Source organism: Punica granatum, chromosome 2 (assembly GCF_007655135.1).
Source record: "Punica granatum isolate Tunisia-2019 chromosome 2, ASM765513v2, whole genome shotgun sequence".
Taxonomy (NCBI): domain Eukaryota; kingdom Viridiplantae; phylum Streptophyta; class Magnoliopsida; order Myrtales; family Lythraceae; genus Punica; species Punica granatum.
In genome coordinates, this window is record NC_045128.1 from 32749267 (window position 1) to 32765924 (window position 16658).

At 38.0% G+C, this 16658-nt stretch overlaps 2 protein-coding genes across 3 annotated transcripts; one reads left to right on the forward strand and one right to left on the reverse strand.

Moving 5' to 3' along the window:
* The first annotated feature begins 1682 nt into the window (after positions 1 to 1682).
* LOC116195919 (cytochrome P450 90A1) lies at positions 1683 to 6551 on the forward strand. The gene is made up of 8 exons (XM_031525350.1): positions 1683 to 2290; positions 3204 to 3353; positions 3856 to 4101; positions 5402 to 5488; positions 5586 to 5664; positions 5765 to 5871; positions 5964 to 6094; positions 6211 to 6551. Exons 1-8 carry the CDS (start codon positions 1769 to 1771, stop codon positions 6314 to 6316), a joined length of 1428 nt encoding a protein of 475 aa, XP_031381210.1. The 5' UTR covers positions 1683 to 1768; the 3' UTR covers positions 6317 to 6551.
* Positions 6552 to 6800: 249 nt separating this feature from the next.
* LOC116195920 lies at positions 6801 to 10215 on the reverse strand. 2 transcript variants are annotated; one of them, XR_004154731.1, is made up of 4 exons: positions 9754 to 10214; positions 9172 to 9446; positions 7624 to 7775; positions 6801 to 7182 (listed from the first exon to the last, which is right to left on the reverse strand). XR_004154731.1 is itself a non-coding variant. In XM_031525351.1 (3 exons), the coding sequence occupies exons 1-3, from the start codon at positions 10031 to 10033 to the stop codon at positions 7710 to 7712; spliced, it is 621 nt and encodes a 206-aa protein (XP_031381211.1). In that variant the 5' UTR covers positions 10034 to 10215; the 3' UTR covers positions 7622 to 7709. The 2 variants fall into 2 exon arrangements, 1 of the variants encoding a protein (XP_031381211.1); XM_031525351.1 differs by lacking the exon at positions 6801 to 7182 and having other exon boundaries at positions 7622 to 7775; positions 9754 to 10215.
* Between the last annotated feature and the right edge of the window lie 6443 nt (positions 10216 to 16658).

Genomic DNA, 16658 nt, shown 5'->3' on the forward strand with positions numbered 1-16658 from the left:
TAACAAGATGGCCTTATTACGTAAAATACTAAATTCCTGGTCTTAAGAAAAGGATTCACAAGTTATGGCCCAAATTTGTATTTTCTTAAAAAAAATGATGGTTGATCAAAGAAATCGAATGGGATTGAGTGCCTATTTTTTAAACATAAATAAGCAGGATTACGTGCTACTTCTCCAAATCTCTTGGGAGGTAGATGCATTTTATCCATACATTTAATAGATGCTATTGATTCAATTTACTCTACTGAGGACATTTTGGAGAAATAAAAGTGAGACGAATGGGAATTTTGGGACTTTATAATAGCAAAGATGATACACCTATGTCTATATATATAGATATATATGGGATGAGGGCCATTTCATTGAATATCTTGGATTTTGATTCGGCTAAACCTTACTTCTTTAATTTGGGCCTCCCAATGTACCTCCTTAGATTTTTTTTTTGGGTCAATTTTAGATTGGAAATTGACGGCGAATTAGAATTGTAACGAAAACAAGAGGTTGGGTACTTTTATATAATTTTTAAAGGATGGAATACGAGATAAACATCAAACATTGAGTTTTATGATGAGGAGAGATCATTAGATAGGATTACTTGCCCTTTTCTTTTGACAGTACAGGATTACTTGCCTTACCAAGGCAATATTACATTGTTAAACTAGAACACCAGTTATTGCTGAGATATATACCTGACTTGCTTTTCTTTTTTCTTTTTGGCCAAGTTACAGTGAAGGGTGATAGGCTTAGCCAGAGATAGATACGAGAGGAAAAACATAAGGGTATGAGAAATTTTATTAGTAAAAGTCGAATGTGTAACCTCTTCATCTTACTTAGAGGGCATCAAAGGCAATGCCTACTTCACCAACCCTCTCTATCTAAGATATGTTTTAGTTTCCAATTGAAGACTATCAAATCTAATCCATCGTAAATTATGGAACGTGTTTTCTCATTATGTATAAGTGAGGCTCATACATTTAGTAAGGATAAAAAGTAACATGAAAAAGAATTAAACGTAATACCAATAAAAATTGAACCAAAGAAGGCTTCTTGATATGGTCGAGAATGAATACTACTACTACATTGAAACTTTCCTCAACCGCCATTTTTATTTTGATTATAAACTTTAGGACAAATTACGCCATATATCCCATGATTTTACATTTTCTTCAAATATAATCTATGCTTTTAAAATGCAAAGTCTAATACGTAATAATAGATTAACTATATTATGTATCGAGTAGCTAATTTGAGCACTATCTTTAAGTCGTAAGCTAAATCAAGTGGCCTCTTCATTTCAAATCTTTGTCCTTTTTTCTTTATATGACATGCGATTGGGTATACATTGCATGCTCCAACAATAATCTGTATCTAGCGGAATTATATCGTTATTTGAACGAGGTTTGGCAATAATTTCCTTGTTAGGACAAGGAGGGAGGGAAAGAGATGTGATATACCAAAAAAGCCAAAAGTCCAGCAAATTTCTTCTTTTTTTCTTAACATTTTTTAACTAGTGGAAAAAAAACGAAAATTTTGGTTAAATGATTTAACTTTTTTTTTTTGGGGTAAGTAAAATGATTTACTTTGTTAGTTCTAAAGATTCGACGTTCAATTAATTATCCTTCACATAGATTCCTCTCCTTTTAGTCTTTTACAGGCGCCCCCCCGTGTGCTCCCCCCGTCTCTCCCCCCCACTCTTATATATACAACTCATATACATATACATACACTCTCCGACCAAATTTACATATAGGAAAAAGGGGAAAAAAAAATGGATCTCCTCTCATCTCTCGTGCTGTCCCTGGCCCTCTCCGCGGCGGCAACCCTCCTCCTCCTCCGGTTGGCTAGGCGGAGGAGGCTCCGGAGGCTGCCGCCGGGGAGCCTGGGGCTGCCGCTGATCGGGGAGACGCTGCAGCTGATCGCGGCGTACAAGACCGAGAACCCGGAGCCCTTCATCGACGAGCGGGTAAGGAGGCACGGAGCGGTGTTCACGACGCACGTGTTCGGGGAGCCGACGGTGTTCTCGGCGGACCCTGAGACGAACCGGTTCATACTCCAGAACGAGGGGAAGCTGTTCGAGGTGAGCTACCCCGGTTCGATCAGCAACCTGCTGGGCCGCCACAGCCTGCTGCTCATGAAGGGTGCTCTACACAAGCGGATGCACTCGCTCACCATGAGCTTCAACAGCTCCGCCATCATCCGCGACCACGTCCTCGTCGACATCGACCGACTCATCCGCCTCAACCTCGACGCCTGGTCCGGCCGCGTCCTCCTCATGGAGGAGGCCAAGAAGGTAATAAAAAAAAAAATTGAAGTAGCTATAGGTTGTTTCACTCGATCGCCGCCCGACCCGGCCCCGCCCCGCCCCGAGTGGGACCCGCATGATCCGATGGCGGGGATGGATTCATTGGTTCTTACAAGTTTACAACTCACAATTGTGCGCGGGACCCACAGGGGCAAGGCTAATTATTTGATGTTGGGGCAGCGTCCATATTTTTCTTCCCCTCCATTTTTTTGTTTCTTAATTCGAGTCTTTTTATATAGTAAATAAATAAGCACATCACAACCATCGATTGTTATAAGATATATATCAAATTCATTCTATGGCAGTCTCATCGAGCCGAGTCGTGCGTCGGGTGAGAGTTTGTCATGGCTCGGCTTTTACACTTTCTAGCAAAAATTCTAGACAAGAATTATTTTTCCACTTTGGTCTCTTTTTTATTTTTTATTTTTCTCAATTATTATGTTTACTCTTTATCGAAATGATTTTATTTGAGAAATCTCGTATCACAACTGTTTTTTTTTTAAATTACAATACAAATAGTTGGGATTTTTGCATGGAATTTTTTTTTAAAAAAAAGGAATTTAGGGAGATGACTAAGAAGTGAGATCCCATCCCATAGCCATGGGCATGTAGTAGTGAGTGGGTGGCATTGATGGATGTTCACGTTGAGACATTATTATAAAAAAAAAAAAGAAAAGAAAAGTGTACGTGCGGCTATTAATTAATCAATCCTCATCTCTTTCTCGCTCATTATAAAAATATATATTATTCGGAGAAAATAAATCGAGAATCAAAATACGATTTTACTGTGTAATAAATTAGATCTATATGGTACCGGATGTCGCGTATGAAGTACCCGTTCTAATATGTGGAGACCGCCTCGAAGGATTGGTTCATAAGACGATTTCATCTACCGGTGCAGATTACGTTCGAGCTGACGATGAAGCAGCTGATGAGTTTTGATCCCGGGGAGTGGACGGAGAGCCTGAGGAAGGAATACGTGCTTGTCATCGAAGGCTTCTTCACCGTCCCTCTACGGCTCTTCTCCGCCACCTACCGCCGTGCCATCCGAGTAAGTATAAATTTTAAAACAAACAAATTTATATTTTACATTCGCTTAGATAAGTATCTACTTTTTTTTTTTCCTACTACATTTTAGATTAATTTTGAGAAAAGACCAAAAAATAATGGGATGGAATACTTTAATTAGGTAAAAAGAGCTTTTGGACATTAATTCGTGTGTTGAGAAAATGACATGCTACCGTTAATTCCAAACCCACGTGAGGTAGGGGACATTTGTCTAATATATGATACGACACTTTGATTTGTTCCTAACAAGAATTAATTAGCCAACATAAACCCCATATGATGTTATCCCAATTACTAATATAAGCATTATCATTGCGTAATGTCACATGTCACTTTGCAATATGCATTGGTTGTCATTTTCCTATAATGTCCAGATAATCACAAACATCCATCAAGAACCAAACAAATTCCATTTCCCGCTAATGATCGTATCTCGATTCGAAATTCATATGTATTTTATATATTTGGGTGCGAATTCGGTGTAGGCGAGAACGAAGGTCGCGGAGGCGCTCAGCCTGATCGTGAGGCAGAGGAGGAAAGAGAGGGAGGAAGGGATCACGAAGAACGACATGCTGGGAGCCCTGCTGGCCGGAGACGACCACTTCTCCGATGAGCAGATAGTCGACTTCCTCGTGGCCCTCCTCGTCGCAGGCTACGAGACCACCTCCACCATCATGACCCTTGCCGTCAAGTTTCTCACCGAGACACCTCTCGCCCTGGCTCAACTCAAGGTATGACGTCGTAATCTCGTACATGTTATAATATCCAATTCCATATCAGTGATCCCCCGTATCATTGGTTCCAAAATTGGCATTTTGTTTAAGGTGGACCTTGTACATAACATGGCATCCAATTATCATGCGGTAGGGGCCTCAATCTTGTTATCTATACTTTTGAACCCTTCATCTTCAAGGGTTGCGTAGATAAAAGGGTATATACATTCTCATATCACATCACTTGATTTGTTATAAAGAAAGCGTGACCCACCATGCCGATTCTAGAGTTTGCATCATTACATCAAAATATAAAAGTTTTCCATCGAATTCGATCTCATTATAAATATAGAAATGATATGGAAAGATTCTATGATAGAATTCTCATGTCATTATACATTAACATACTTCTTATTAAATCATCTGTATGAACTTTGTGCTTAAGACTTATTGACGTTCGTGATTATCAAATATATTCATATACATAGATATACATATACACATATTTTTCCCTAAATTTTGTGGAAGAATATTTTGTAAATAATAACATAATAGCAAGGATTATTGGAAATATCCAAAAAGAAATAGAATAAAGAAGCTAGTATATTCATCCATGGTTAATATTTAACCCTTTCTTTATTTGTAATTATACGTATATTTATTTGGGAAGGGAAGTCAAAGTAAAAGAAGAAAAGAACAGACATTCATGGAACCGGACAGAATGATGTCTTCTGAACCGCACGCGCATCGAATAAAAGATGCGCTGTAAAATATTAAATGGAAATTGATTATCCTGATCTCCACACTCCCTTTGGTCTGTTTGACCTTGTGGACGGAATGACGAGAATGCCCCTAAACCGGCCTAGCACTATAGGGGTAGTCTCGGAATTCCAGCTCCCTGACTGGGTGATCAGTAGTAGCTGTGCCGATGGCCCATGGGCCACTATTAAATGTCGGGCCCATCTGTTGTGGGGGAAGCATTGAGAACCGTGTGATCGCTGATTTCGAGGAGATCAGACGGCGCATAGTGAATGATGATGTCAGATTAGGCCTCTAGGCAATTTGTTTAATTCCTAGGCCCGGCTTTCTTCTCGGGTTCTTAAATCTGACCGGCCATCTTAATGGGCCTAGCTAGGCCTGGGCCTATGGTACAGCTATCAGTGGTTGACGAGCATTGGGCCCACTTATGGCCTTATTGAGCCTGAACCCTTGCTGCATATACTCTCCTTTGTTCATATTGGTAACTTATTATGCTATATGGTCATTCCTTTTTTTTTTTTTTTCCCCTCTTTTTTTGACATTTTCCGATGTTCGATAGGAAGAGCACGAGAAGATACGGGCGACGAAAGGCCCGTCCGAGGGGCTCGAGTGGAACGATTACAAGTCCATGCCTTTCACACAGTGTGTGAGTAGATTTACCCGCTACGTATTAAGAAAGCTGACCACTGATTCATTAACTTTAGTTTCTGTCCCACACTTTAGTAACTATTCGCCTTGTTCAGGTCGTTAATGAGACATTGCGGGTTGCAAATATAATCAGTGGTGTGTTCAGACGCGCGATGACCGACATTCAGATCAAAGGTAATCCGCAATTCCAAGTCAGTTGTTACTCATTGGTTAATGGGGTTCCTCGTGCACAGATTGATCAATTAGTCCAATATGCGTTGTCAATTCCAAGCAGGCTATACGATCCCAAAGGGATGGAAAGTGTTCGCCTCATTTCGAGCAGTGCATCTGGACCCTGACCACTTCAAAGATGCGCGCACGTTTAATCCTTGGAGATGGCAGGTAACTATATAATTGCTTCCTTATTCATTTTGAGCTTTTCGCACGAGAAAATATTATCCCAGTATTCCTCATCAACTATTGTGAACATACAGAATAACTCAGGAACAACAAGCTCGGGAAATGTATACATGCCATTTGGAGGCGGCCCAAGGCTGTGCCCGGGATATGAGCTGGCTAGAGTAATCTTGTCGGTCTTCCTTCACCGACTGGTCACTCGATTCAGGTAATTGAACTTCTCGATAAGTTGATATGCGTGATTATGTAGCATCATATATTCAAACACACCTACTTCCAAGAGAACTGACCATAGGAACTAATCCGATTAATGACTGCAAACAGTTGGGTTCCGGCCGAAGAGGATAAGCTAGTCTTCTTCCCTACAACTCGGACTCAGAAACGATATCCCATAATCGTGAAGCAGCGAGAGGACTCGATAGAGCAATGAAGACATTGGAACTGGAAGGATAGAGTTAGATGTATAAGAGGTGTAATAACTTTTTGCAGCAATAAAAACCAGATTTAGCAGCAATGTAAATTAAGTTAATTCTTTTGTAATGGGGCTAGGAAGGGAAACTGCATCTTTTTTGGGGACTCAGATGAAATTAATTAGTATGTGTAATTAAGTAGATCATATGCTGCAATGCAGACCCATCATATATTACTTCTACCAGTTGCTAGAACAGTCGGAAAATTCTTCGTCAACCGAATCAATATCTGTCATGACGGAACTAACTCATCAGAACGGGATGTTTGTAGACACTGGATTAACATTAGTTTTCAAAAATGTTGAGAGTCATGGCTAAGGCAGATCGAATGAAAGGCAAGCCAGTCGTCAGTGAACATACAGTGAGCAATATTGCTATAAGTCCGTCATCTCACTACACGAAACTCGGTAATTCGATCGACCAATTGATTGCAAAATGAGGTACGAGTGCTGAACACGAGTTCTTTGAACTGATTTAAGATCATGAATAAGCCACACTGGGCCAATTTCTCTGATCTTTCAAGCGTTTATACAAATACAGACTATACAGGTCAAAGAAGACATGGCAATGGCAATCCCCCAAAGATTCAAAAAAAAAAAAAAGAAGAAGGAAATGGAATGGTAGCTGCAACCCTAAAATACAAAAACTTCTATATACTGATTTGCTGAAATTTCAGCCAATAGTATACAAGTATTATGCATGTATATATATATATATATATATATATCTTCTAGAAAGTAAAATTTCTCTATAAATAAAAATAAGCGTCTGCTGTTAATTTTTGACCCCTTCAACCTCAACTTCTGCTTTTTCCTTCGGAATCAACCTGCAGAGAGACATCGTTGTTAGGCCGGTCACCGCTAGATCAGTTATCAGTGACTCTTAATGCTGGAAAACAACAGCTCGGGAAAGACAAAGTTGCTACATCAGAATCTCGACGAAGGCACTTGACCCGGGATCGATCGGTGTTCCATCATGACTTGGACAAAGCTAACAATGAGGAAATTATATTCAAGGCTACGAGGATTGAGGCTATCTAAGCTAAATATCTAATGCCGAGCCTCCTGCGAGACACTTGGCAAGTGGTGAGTGGTTGGTAGACAGAGTCCAAGACTGTTTGCTGACCCATCAACTTGTCAAGCACATGCAAGGGGAATATGGAAATGGAGCAGAAGCAGACAAGAGCAAGAGCAACATGCTTTCCATCCAATGTTAGGTAAAGAAATTAAATTAGGAAACGAAAAAAGAAGAGGGAAAACCTAATTACCTGATTCTGGGGAAGGTGATCGGTCAGTCCGGTAAAAGAAAAGAAATTGTACGAGAGATGGGGATCCCTTCAAACTGTCAATTGGGTCATTTCTCCCTCTCAACCCGGTGGATCTTTTGGTACCTCGCGAACCCCTTCTTGCAAGCTGAAACCTGCACACATGCGAGGAGCATATTCAGCAACAGAGCAGACTAAGACCTAAGAGAATATCAAGAATCTATTTATCATCGAAAAACATGGTATTCCTATTCCATTCATCGATAAATAAAGAAGAGAATCGTTGCCAACTCGGTATTGGCATGACAACTCATTTGGTTCAGGCTGCTTGTAATCCACCACTATAATGCATCAACATGAGGGCCCCAAGACAGACAAAGGATAAAGAACATGAAAATGATTGCCTTTCCACTAAACAGAGAAATTGCAGCAAAGTTGTGTTTAATGTTTTATCATATTTGATGATTACATACTATTAGTGGCAAGAAAGTGGAACACAAACGATGCTGGATTTTAAAGATCTTATTATCCTCAAGATTAGGAAAAAGGGCAGAAGGGTACTATTTGAGAAAGAGGGCTGCTCATGAATTGGCTAAAGATTCCAAGAGAAGTGGACAAGGTTGATAAATTTGCAAATTGTGGGATTTGGTCAGAAATTAAATATATCGTGGCCCATCATCAGTGGCGGCTGATTCACAGGGTTGAATTTATTTTTCCCAAACTGTTGCAGGGGAATCCTAAGCATGGAAATAGAAGAATATTTTAAATTTTACATATTGAATTTCACCTCCATGAGATTGAACTCTGTTAGTTTTACAGTTTCTACCAAGATTTCATTCAAATGTGCTGGTCATCAGATCATACCATCGGATGATAATCCAAACTGGCCCTTAAAGATCCTAAACTATCTCGGTTTGTATTATCGTGACTTCAACTTGCTATTTCAATTGATACTAATGAAGAAAACTTTGAAATTGCAGCTCTCGATAAATTTTCTCGATCCGTCAACACGAGGGAATTATCAGAATTTGTAGGGCCTACGTAGCTGGTGGGATTATCGCGGTCTCATATAACACCAGGATTTGGGCAAGATTTGCTCAATAAGGGCAGTCGTAACTGATACGGAGCACAGAGAACAGACAACATGTCCGCAACCATGTTATATAAGCAAGCGCATACCGGCCATGACTTTGAAATTTTGACCTTCTAGATGGATTGACGTCAAACCTTACACAATCGAAAGAAGTTGCTTTTCTTCTTCTTCTTCTTCTCCTCCTCCTCCTTCTCATCTCTTTTTTATTTTTCATTTAATGCGTGCTTAGATATGATTTGGTATCAAAGTTTTCTTGGTCCACTGGATTTATCAATGAAGACTAGACAAGCAAAAATCAGGATCTTTACTATGAATAGCTATTAGTAATTAAACACGAACTTCATCAATGGTATAATTTATTCAAATTACTTTTCACAATTTCTTCACCTACCTAACGAACCAAATCGAGATTTAGGCAACTGCGTCAATGATAGATATAGAAGAATTAGAGGGCTCACCGCTTCAATATCAATCTTGTAAACGAGAAGCTTCCTTCTTTCTCTGCAGCTGATCTTATAAGCCACGACGATATGAGCAACAGCCAAGAGGAAAGAGGAGATGAACAGGGCCATCTCCATGGCCCTGACGTATCCCCCTCGGTCCATCCTCGAGTCACCGAACACAAAGGAAGCCTTGAGCGAGACCAACACTAGAGACGATACCGAACACATTGTTGTGATCGCGAGGTACGGACCGCGGGAGAGTCTCGGCCCATCGCACAAGCTGTAAACACCTTCATGAACAAGAAACAGCAAGAAGTCAACCCAAGTGGAACGTTCTTGATCGGCCAATATAATGGAAGGCTATTAATCAATCGATTCCGCTCATAAGTACTTATCTCCCAATGTTTGAGCTTATGGACTGGGATTAACACCTTTTCGAGCAAAAAGAAAAAAGAAAATCGGAAAACAGATTACCCAATTGCTACATCAAGTAAGAGATCACCCTCTCACGGGAAAAACGACAAACAGGTAGTGCTCACTCGCTGCAAAGAAGCTCAAGAGGCAAGAACGAGGAGAAGTTCCGGGGGCATCACTTACAGATAATGACAGCTGATCTGACGATGGAAATTATGGGGATGTCGATCAGGGAGTAGCGGAAGTCGTAGTTGGAGAAGTGGGAGGACAGAGTCTGGAGCGAGACGGAGGCGGGAGAGAGGGAGGCGGACAGTAGGGCGGAGGGCAGGAGGGTGTCTGCTATGACGAGCAGTATCGGGGCGGAGAAGAGGAGGAGGGAGATGAGCATGGTGACGAGGAAGAAGACGGTCTTCACCCCCCTGAGGAGCTTTCTCGATTTCTCCTCCTTGGAGAAGAAGCCCATGTCGTCGGACAAGAAATTACAAGTGGTTGGCTGCCGGTTGAGGTGTGAAGGATGGTTTTCGCTTTGCGGGTTTTCGAGGAATTGAGGCGGGGGATTGGAAAGGTCGAAGCTTTTATATTAATGAGAGAAGACGAAGATGGGCACAGCGCCAGAGAGAGAGAGAGAGTGAGAGAGAGGAGAGAGACAGCTTGTGAAGGAAGGCAGACGAAGGAAGGTGCAATGTTTTGACCGGACCCTCTGCTGCCAAGGAAGTTACTGGTCAAATAAAATGCCCTCTGTCTCTCTCTCTCTCTCTCTCTATGTCTGAATTTAACTGCAATTCCTAAAAATCTTAAACGACAGTTAACGACATTTCTTTTTCCTTTTTCTTTTTATTTTTCGGTGGGTACTCAACGTTCGAAAAGTCAGACTAATTCAGTTCGAATTAAACAAATCTTACTAAAAAGTAAAACTCTATTAATCAAACATTTCCTCCAAACACAACATCGAACTCAAAGACTTTAATTGAGATTAATAAACGTTAAACCGTTTGAATCAATATTTATTAGTCACGACATTTTCAATGCGTTTGTTTTCGGAGTTAAAGTCACGAATTTGTGATTGTGATTGTGATTGTGATTGTAGAAGAAGACAAAAATATATGGGGCCCACCAGTTTGACTTTTGAAATATAAAATGAATGGAAGGTAGAGATAATTAATTATAATGTGATTGTATTTTAATAATATATGGGGTCCATCAATTTGACTTTTGAAATGTGTGTTTTGTTGTGTAGTGTTTTGAGTTAAAGTTAAAGTTAAAATCTTAAATCACCACTTTGAAAACAACCGCAATGTTTATATTCTATTGTTTATGTTTCTTGGCAATAAAACGTCACTTCATGTTTTTTTTTTGGATTGAGATCGCAAGTCATCTTTAGTATTGGCTGAAAAGCCTGAAATAATGTATCCACTACAAGCACTTTTTACCTTTACGCTCATATTGCTCAACGTTAGCAAACCTCATGACCGTACAATTTTACGAACTACTTCATATTTTGTGATTGATTTTGCATGATCTTTATTTATTCTTTTCAGATGATGTTTCCTATCCTTTTTTTCTTTTTTGGGGGGCAACGATCTTCTTTTTCTTCCTTTTAGCTCAGCATCGTCCCATTTTCTCGATCATGTCCACACTACCCTTTTCATTTTCTCGTGTTTGTGCTCTTGCAAGTTATCCGATGGTTTCATCGACATCCGATGAAGAAAGTTAACGTGCAAGATATATATCGAGTATTAGCGGATGAAAGCAGCACCGCTTGAGCTCCGATTCAGTATGAACTATGAAATTGTATTTTAGATGGCAAGTGAGGCAGCAAAAGCAAGTATATATATAAAGTTATTACTTAGTATGGCTTTGGCTTCCGATGAACGTCCTGCAGAAGCTAATTAATACCCGTGACAACCTAGCTATCAGTATATATTACGTGGATTAGTATCAAAGCATTCTAGAAATCTCTTGGTGCATATCGAACTCGAATTGTTGCTTCTGAACTTTGTCAAATATATATAGCTTATCTGGAATTTTATATTTTTTTCCTAATATGTGCAAGAGTGAATATCTGCAAGTTTTAGGCTGGAAAAAACAATTATATTTATGTATTCTTCTTACGTTCGACGAAGCAAATTATTGAGCAAACTAATTTATTTATTTTTATATTGAATTCTGCTTGAATTCATCTGGTGAATGCGGTCCATATGTATATGGTCGTATATAAAGCAAATTATAATAATTTTTTTCTCCACAATACATTATGGTATTCGAAAACCCAACGAGCCTTGACTAATCTAGTTCGAGTCGCATACAACGTCCACTGGGAAATAAAGCTCTTCCAATCGTATTAATTTTCTTCATTCACAAAACTCGAACACAATACCTTATTTAAGATGATAAGCGCCAAATCGCTTGAGTCGACTATTATTATGTTTTTTTTTTAAATTACAAGCTCACAAATTAATCAAAAGGAAATGGCGGAACCGACTGGTCCGTATCATGTGGTCACATGCAACCATATCGTCCAGGAGTGATTCAAATGGAAGGTGGATATACAGTTATAATCGGTCTAAATAAATAAATAATTTTTATACATTTCTTTTACGTAATAAAACAAGAATCTTGTTTGGTCAGATTCCATATACCGGACATGTGCCGAGGTGGTGGTTATACTGTAATTAACATTTGAATGTAAGAAATTCCACAAAGTTAGGAGTAAATTCAAAAGGAAAAAAAAAAAGAGGATGAGAGATTTTAACTGGTTAATTGAATAAGTTTGGGATACATAGCATTTTTATTGGAGTAAACTGACCTAATTTTCCTTGGATATATGCGGAGACACAGGAATAGAAATATAAAAAGTTGATTAAAAAAATAAAGACAGAGACAAAATGAAAAGGCATTTCTAATTAATTAACTTCTACACTCTATATAAAACTTAAAAGCTAGGCATTGCCTCCCCAGATTCCTTATTTATATTACATTAATTACATTAACAATTACTTATTCAGTGTAATTTGTTTGTGTTCTCATATAAAATCATTCTGGCCATTTGGTCCCCCATTTAATTTCTTATTTTGCTAGGAATAAAATAAAAGCGGTTAGAATGAAAAACAGAAATTTATTTTAATGTATTGCAAGGAAAGCAAATGCTATAGATGCTTATAATCCATAATATTCAGTACCAAATACATTGAAGCTTTATATGCAATTTATCCACACTATCATGCAAGCCCATCATTAGTTCTATTTATTAATTTATGCAAATTCTCTTCATGAATTATTAGTTTACGTACATATTCCATAAAATATACGCACCTTAGTTAGTTGATTTGTTCTAATTTTTGGACTCAAGTCATATTTCAAATTTTTAAAAATAATAACTTTTGGGGTAATTAAAAAGAAGGATTAAAAGTAGTGCAATTTCAAGCTGGATATGCTTACATAAGTGATGTTGATATATGTCGTTTTTTTTTTTTTTCAAATTAGTGTGATTTTAGTATACAGAAATATAATACTTTTAACAGTTGACAGCAAAAAATTGTTGGAAACTACACCGAAATGGCCAAAAAATTGCAAACATAACCAATTAATCATTTATGTGTAAAAATTTAATTAAATATTTTAACCCCATAGATTGGAGGGACAAACAATTGAAACAATATATAAATTTAATTAACGAAGATATATATTGTTTACATCCATCCAAACCATATATATTTATACATGAGATCAGTAGTTCAATGAACTTCTTCTATGATACGCCTTTGTAATTGTTCTGTTCTGTCTTTTACTCTCTCCAATTATAACTAGCTCACCAAAAAGTAATAATAATTTTGAAGATGTTATACTAAATTTCACTGATGAATTTCAAATGATATTACTCATTTCGGTCGATGATGTGAATAAGAATGGCGTGATCTTATCACCTGAGGCTGAAATTAATCAACCGATTTGACTTTTGATATAGACTTTTAGACAATCAAAGCTTTTTTATTTTCAATGATAAATTAAGCATGATATTCATGAGCAAGAAAGAAATATACATAGAATATGTCATTGCTGAAGCAATTCATATACTGAGAAAATTCGCACACAAACAAAAAAGAAGGAATTGTGATGCCACTGTGTGCTTTTTTTTTTTTTGAGATGTAATATCACTGTGTGCTTTAAAAGGAAAGGCCTATCAGATGATTTTTTAACCCACAAAAAAAAGAAAAAGAAAAACGATAAAATTGTTACAATTAGTTAAATTAAACTTATTGTCCATCAATCACTTGATCAATCACTTGATCTGGTGCAATATCAGCTACATGCCTGATTTGCTATATAAGTTCCTCACACTATTCCTCAAAATATATAATATCATCAAAAAATTTAAATCATTTTGTTACGTCTGATGTATGATAATAGAAGATAATATGAACGAAAAAGTAAAAGTGACACGCGGAATTGATTACCCAGTTCGTCAGTAATTCTGACTACGTCTGGAGGCGCCGCCAAGCCAGGTATATCCACTATTTTTTTTAGTTAGGGTTACAAGAGATATAAACAGCTGTTTTAAAGGGAACAATCCCTAATTACATCCCCAATGGGCCGAATACAATATGGGCAGATCTCGACCCGGATTCACAGTACTTCAGTCTTCATAACTTAACACATTTGACATAATATTATATTAACAAGTTGCAGCTGTAATTATCATGTGACATACGATTGATCCATTATGACATAATTAATTAATAAGAGGATCATTTCGACATCCGCGGATTCAAGTCTCTTTCTTGGTTGGACTTCGCTATATAAATATCTGTATTTTATTATCTCTGAGTTAATATTATTACAGGAAATCAATTTTTCCTCTTGGTCAATCAGTGACTTGGAATTGGAAGATGTATGTAGGATATACTGGGGCCATAAGGCAAGCTTAAAGGTTTTTATATCGCGACATGTATATATTATTTCATCTACATCAGTGTTTTTAGTCTAAAACAGTTAGACTTTTGGTAAATTTTCCATAACCATTGAGACCGGTCAGGACCAACTCTTATAATTCAAAAAAAAAAAAGTTTTATGTATATTTGATTGAAGTATAAAATTCTTCATGGCATAGACTTACAGATATATATGTACTTCATGTGACATGACATCTGTTGCAACAAACAAAAGAAAGAATCATCGTGATTTTTAGAACAATATTCTGATTATTCGAGAGTTAAAAGAGAACAAAATGAAATGAAATACGAAATTACGATATTGTATTGTATTATATTATATTATATTATATCTATCATATATATATATATTTTATATAAGAATTGTGAGGTAAAGATGTGACTTTGGGTGCTTTTTGTTGGGGGAAGAAGCATGTGATAGTAATGTGATTAGGCAGACGTAATTGGCGGTTTTCTTTTTCTTTTCTTTTTTTAATTACCGAAAAAAATGGCGGTATTTTTTGGAAGTTTGGAGCCGCCTAAGGCCGGTCAAGTGCCGGTCAAATTCCCCGGGAAAAATGTCGCCCCCATCCATCCATCCATTCATATGCTGCGGCGGCTATTGAATAGATTGCAGCACCGCCGCCCCGTGCATCTTCTCTTCTCTCGAGCCCCTTAAAAGTTTGATTGTTTATTATTCTTTCATATAAAAAGGGGCCATCCAGACTCTATCTGATTTATTTTCAACGATTTAAATCAACACTTTACAAATTCACGAGAAATGTTGATACGATTAAATGGATCGCACAGGTGGAGACAATTTAATAAAAAGTATTCTCCCAGTGAATGGAGAAAAATTCACATTGGAAGAATTTAATTTCTTAGTGAACTGATCTAGCTGATCTAGCTTGAAAGGGATTACGTGAAATCCATTGGACTTTTGAATACTAGAGCGTGCATCGAAAAGAATTTATTATTCTTTAGTAATGAATTTTAATTTAATTGAAGAAATTTTCCTAAAATTTTGGTTGGACCTTCACATTTCAACTTTTGTGATTGACCCCCTAAACTTCACTACACCGGATTCGTAGGGGGACAGTGCCAAAACTTTTCACCCTCAATTGAACAAATTGCGATTTAGCTACAGCAAAACTATAAGGGTGTGTTTGGTCAGACTAATTTAGAGGCGGATAAGGATTTTTCGAACCCCATCCCCTTGCTTTATCTTCAAATTTGTGAGTTGAGCCACTTATAAATTCTTACAAGGAGTAACAGAGAGGGGTAGTGGAGCTGGATATCCGCCATCACTGCCCTAACGAGGTAACCGACGTCCCTAGAGTTCATCAGCAACCTCACCTAATGTGGTGATGGCTGGCTTCGCTTAATGAGTCAATATTCATCCTTGCTCTTCTCTCAAAGAAAGATAGAGAGAAGGGAGGTGGAACCTGTGGTGGTTCAATCCACAACCCCCATCAAGACCGTTTTTCAACACAATAGTCACCATCGAGTTTGGTTTAGGCACCAGTGGTTGGCATCCCCTTCTCCCTCCTCTTTGTCAATCTCTCTATGATGAGAGTAGAGGGAGGCAAAGATTTCAAGGAGGTGAGGGCTCGACACAGGCCGCCGCCACCTTCGTTACTTATTTTTTCTGGTTTTTTTTTTAATTCAAAATAATTTTATTTTGTGAAACAATAAAAGTTATTTAATGGGAACAGTAGTCATCTAATTTTCATATTTCAATTTCTAAGTCTTGACATATAACAACATTTGACTAAGATATTGTAAATTCAATGAATTTTATCCACACTGTGTCCCCGAATGTAATTCAAGGGTTCAATTACCAAAACATTATATTTAACGGGCACATTGCACAATGGCCCAAAGTTCTTCTGGAATTTGGAAACTGCCCCTAGAAGTATTTTGTCAGTGATGACACACTGCTCGGGTGAATGGGGGAAAGGAACAAAGTACAGAATTTTGCTGTTGTGCGTTGAAGAGCAAAGTCAAGAATTTCGTTTACAAAAAAAAAAAAGGAAAAAGGAAAAAGGTAAAAGGAAAGAGTCAAGAATTTCAAAAGGAAATTAGGAAACGGCACCAGTGTGTGCGTGTGGATTTAAGAATCCAACGGATATGGAGAATCAACGACGGGTCGAATCTTGC

Excerpts from the sequence above, each read along its gene's own strand:
- LOC116195919 (XM_031525350.1), top strand. The coding sequence starts at position 1,769 with ATGGATCTCCTCTCATCTCTCGTGCTGTCCCTGGCCCTCTCCGCGGCG. Across the intron at positions 4,102-5,401 it reads TCGCCCTGGCTCAACTCAAG|GAAGAGCACGAGAAGATACG; the intron begins GTATGACGTCGT and ends GATGTTCGATAG. Across the intron at positions 6,095-6,210 it reads CGACTGGTCACTCGATTCAG|TTGGGTTCCGGCCGAAGAGG; the intron begins GTAATTGAACTT and ends GACTGCAAACAG.
- LOC116195920 (XM_031525351.1), bottom strand. The coding sequence starts at position 10,033 with ATGGGCTTCTTCTCCAAGGAGGAGAAATCGAGAAAGCTCCTCAGGGGG. Across the intron at positions 9,447-9,753 it reads CAGATCAGCTGTCATTATCT|GTGTTTACAGCTTGTGCGAT; the intron begins GTAAGTGATGCC and ends TTGTTCATGAAG. Across the intron at positions 7,776-9,171 it reads ACAAGATTGATATTGAAGCG|GTTTCAGCTTGCAAGAAGGG; the intron begins GTGAGCCCTCTA and ends GCATGTGTGCAG.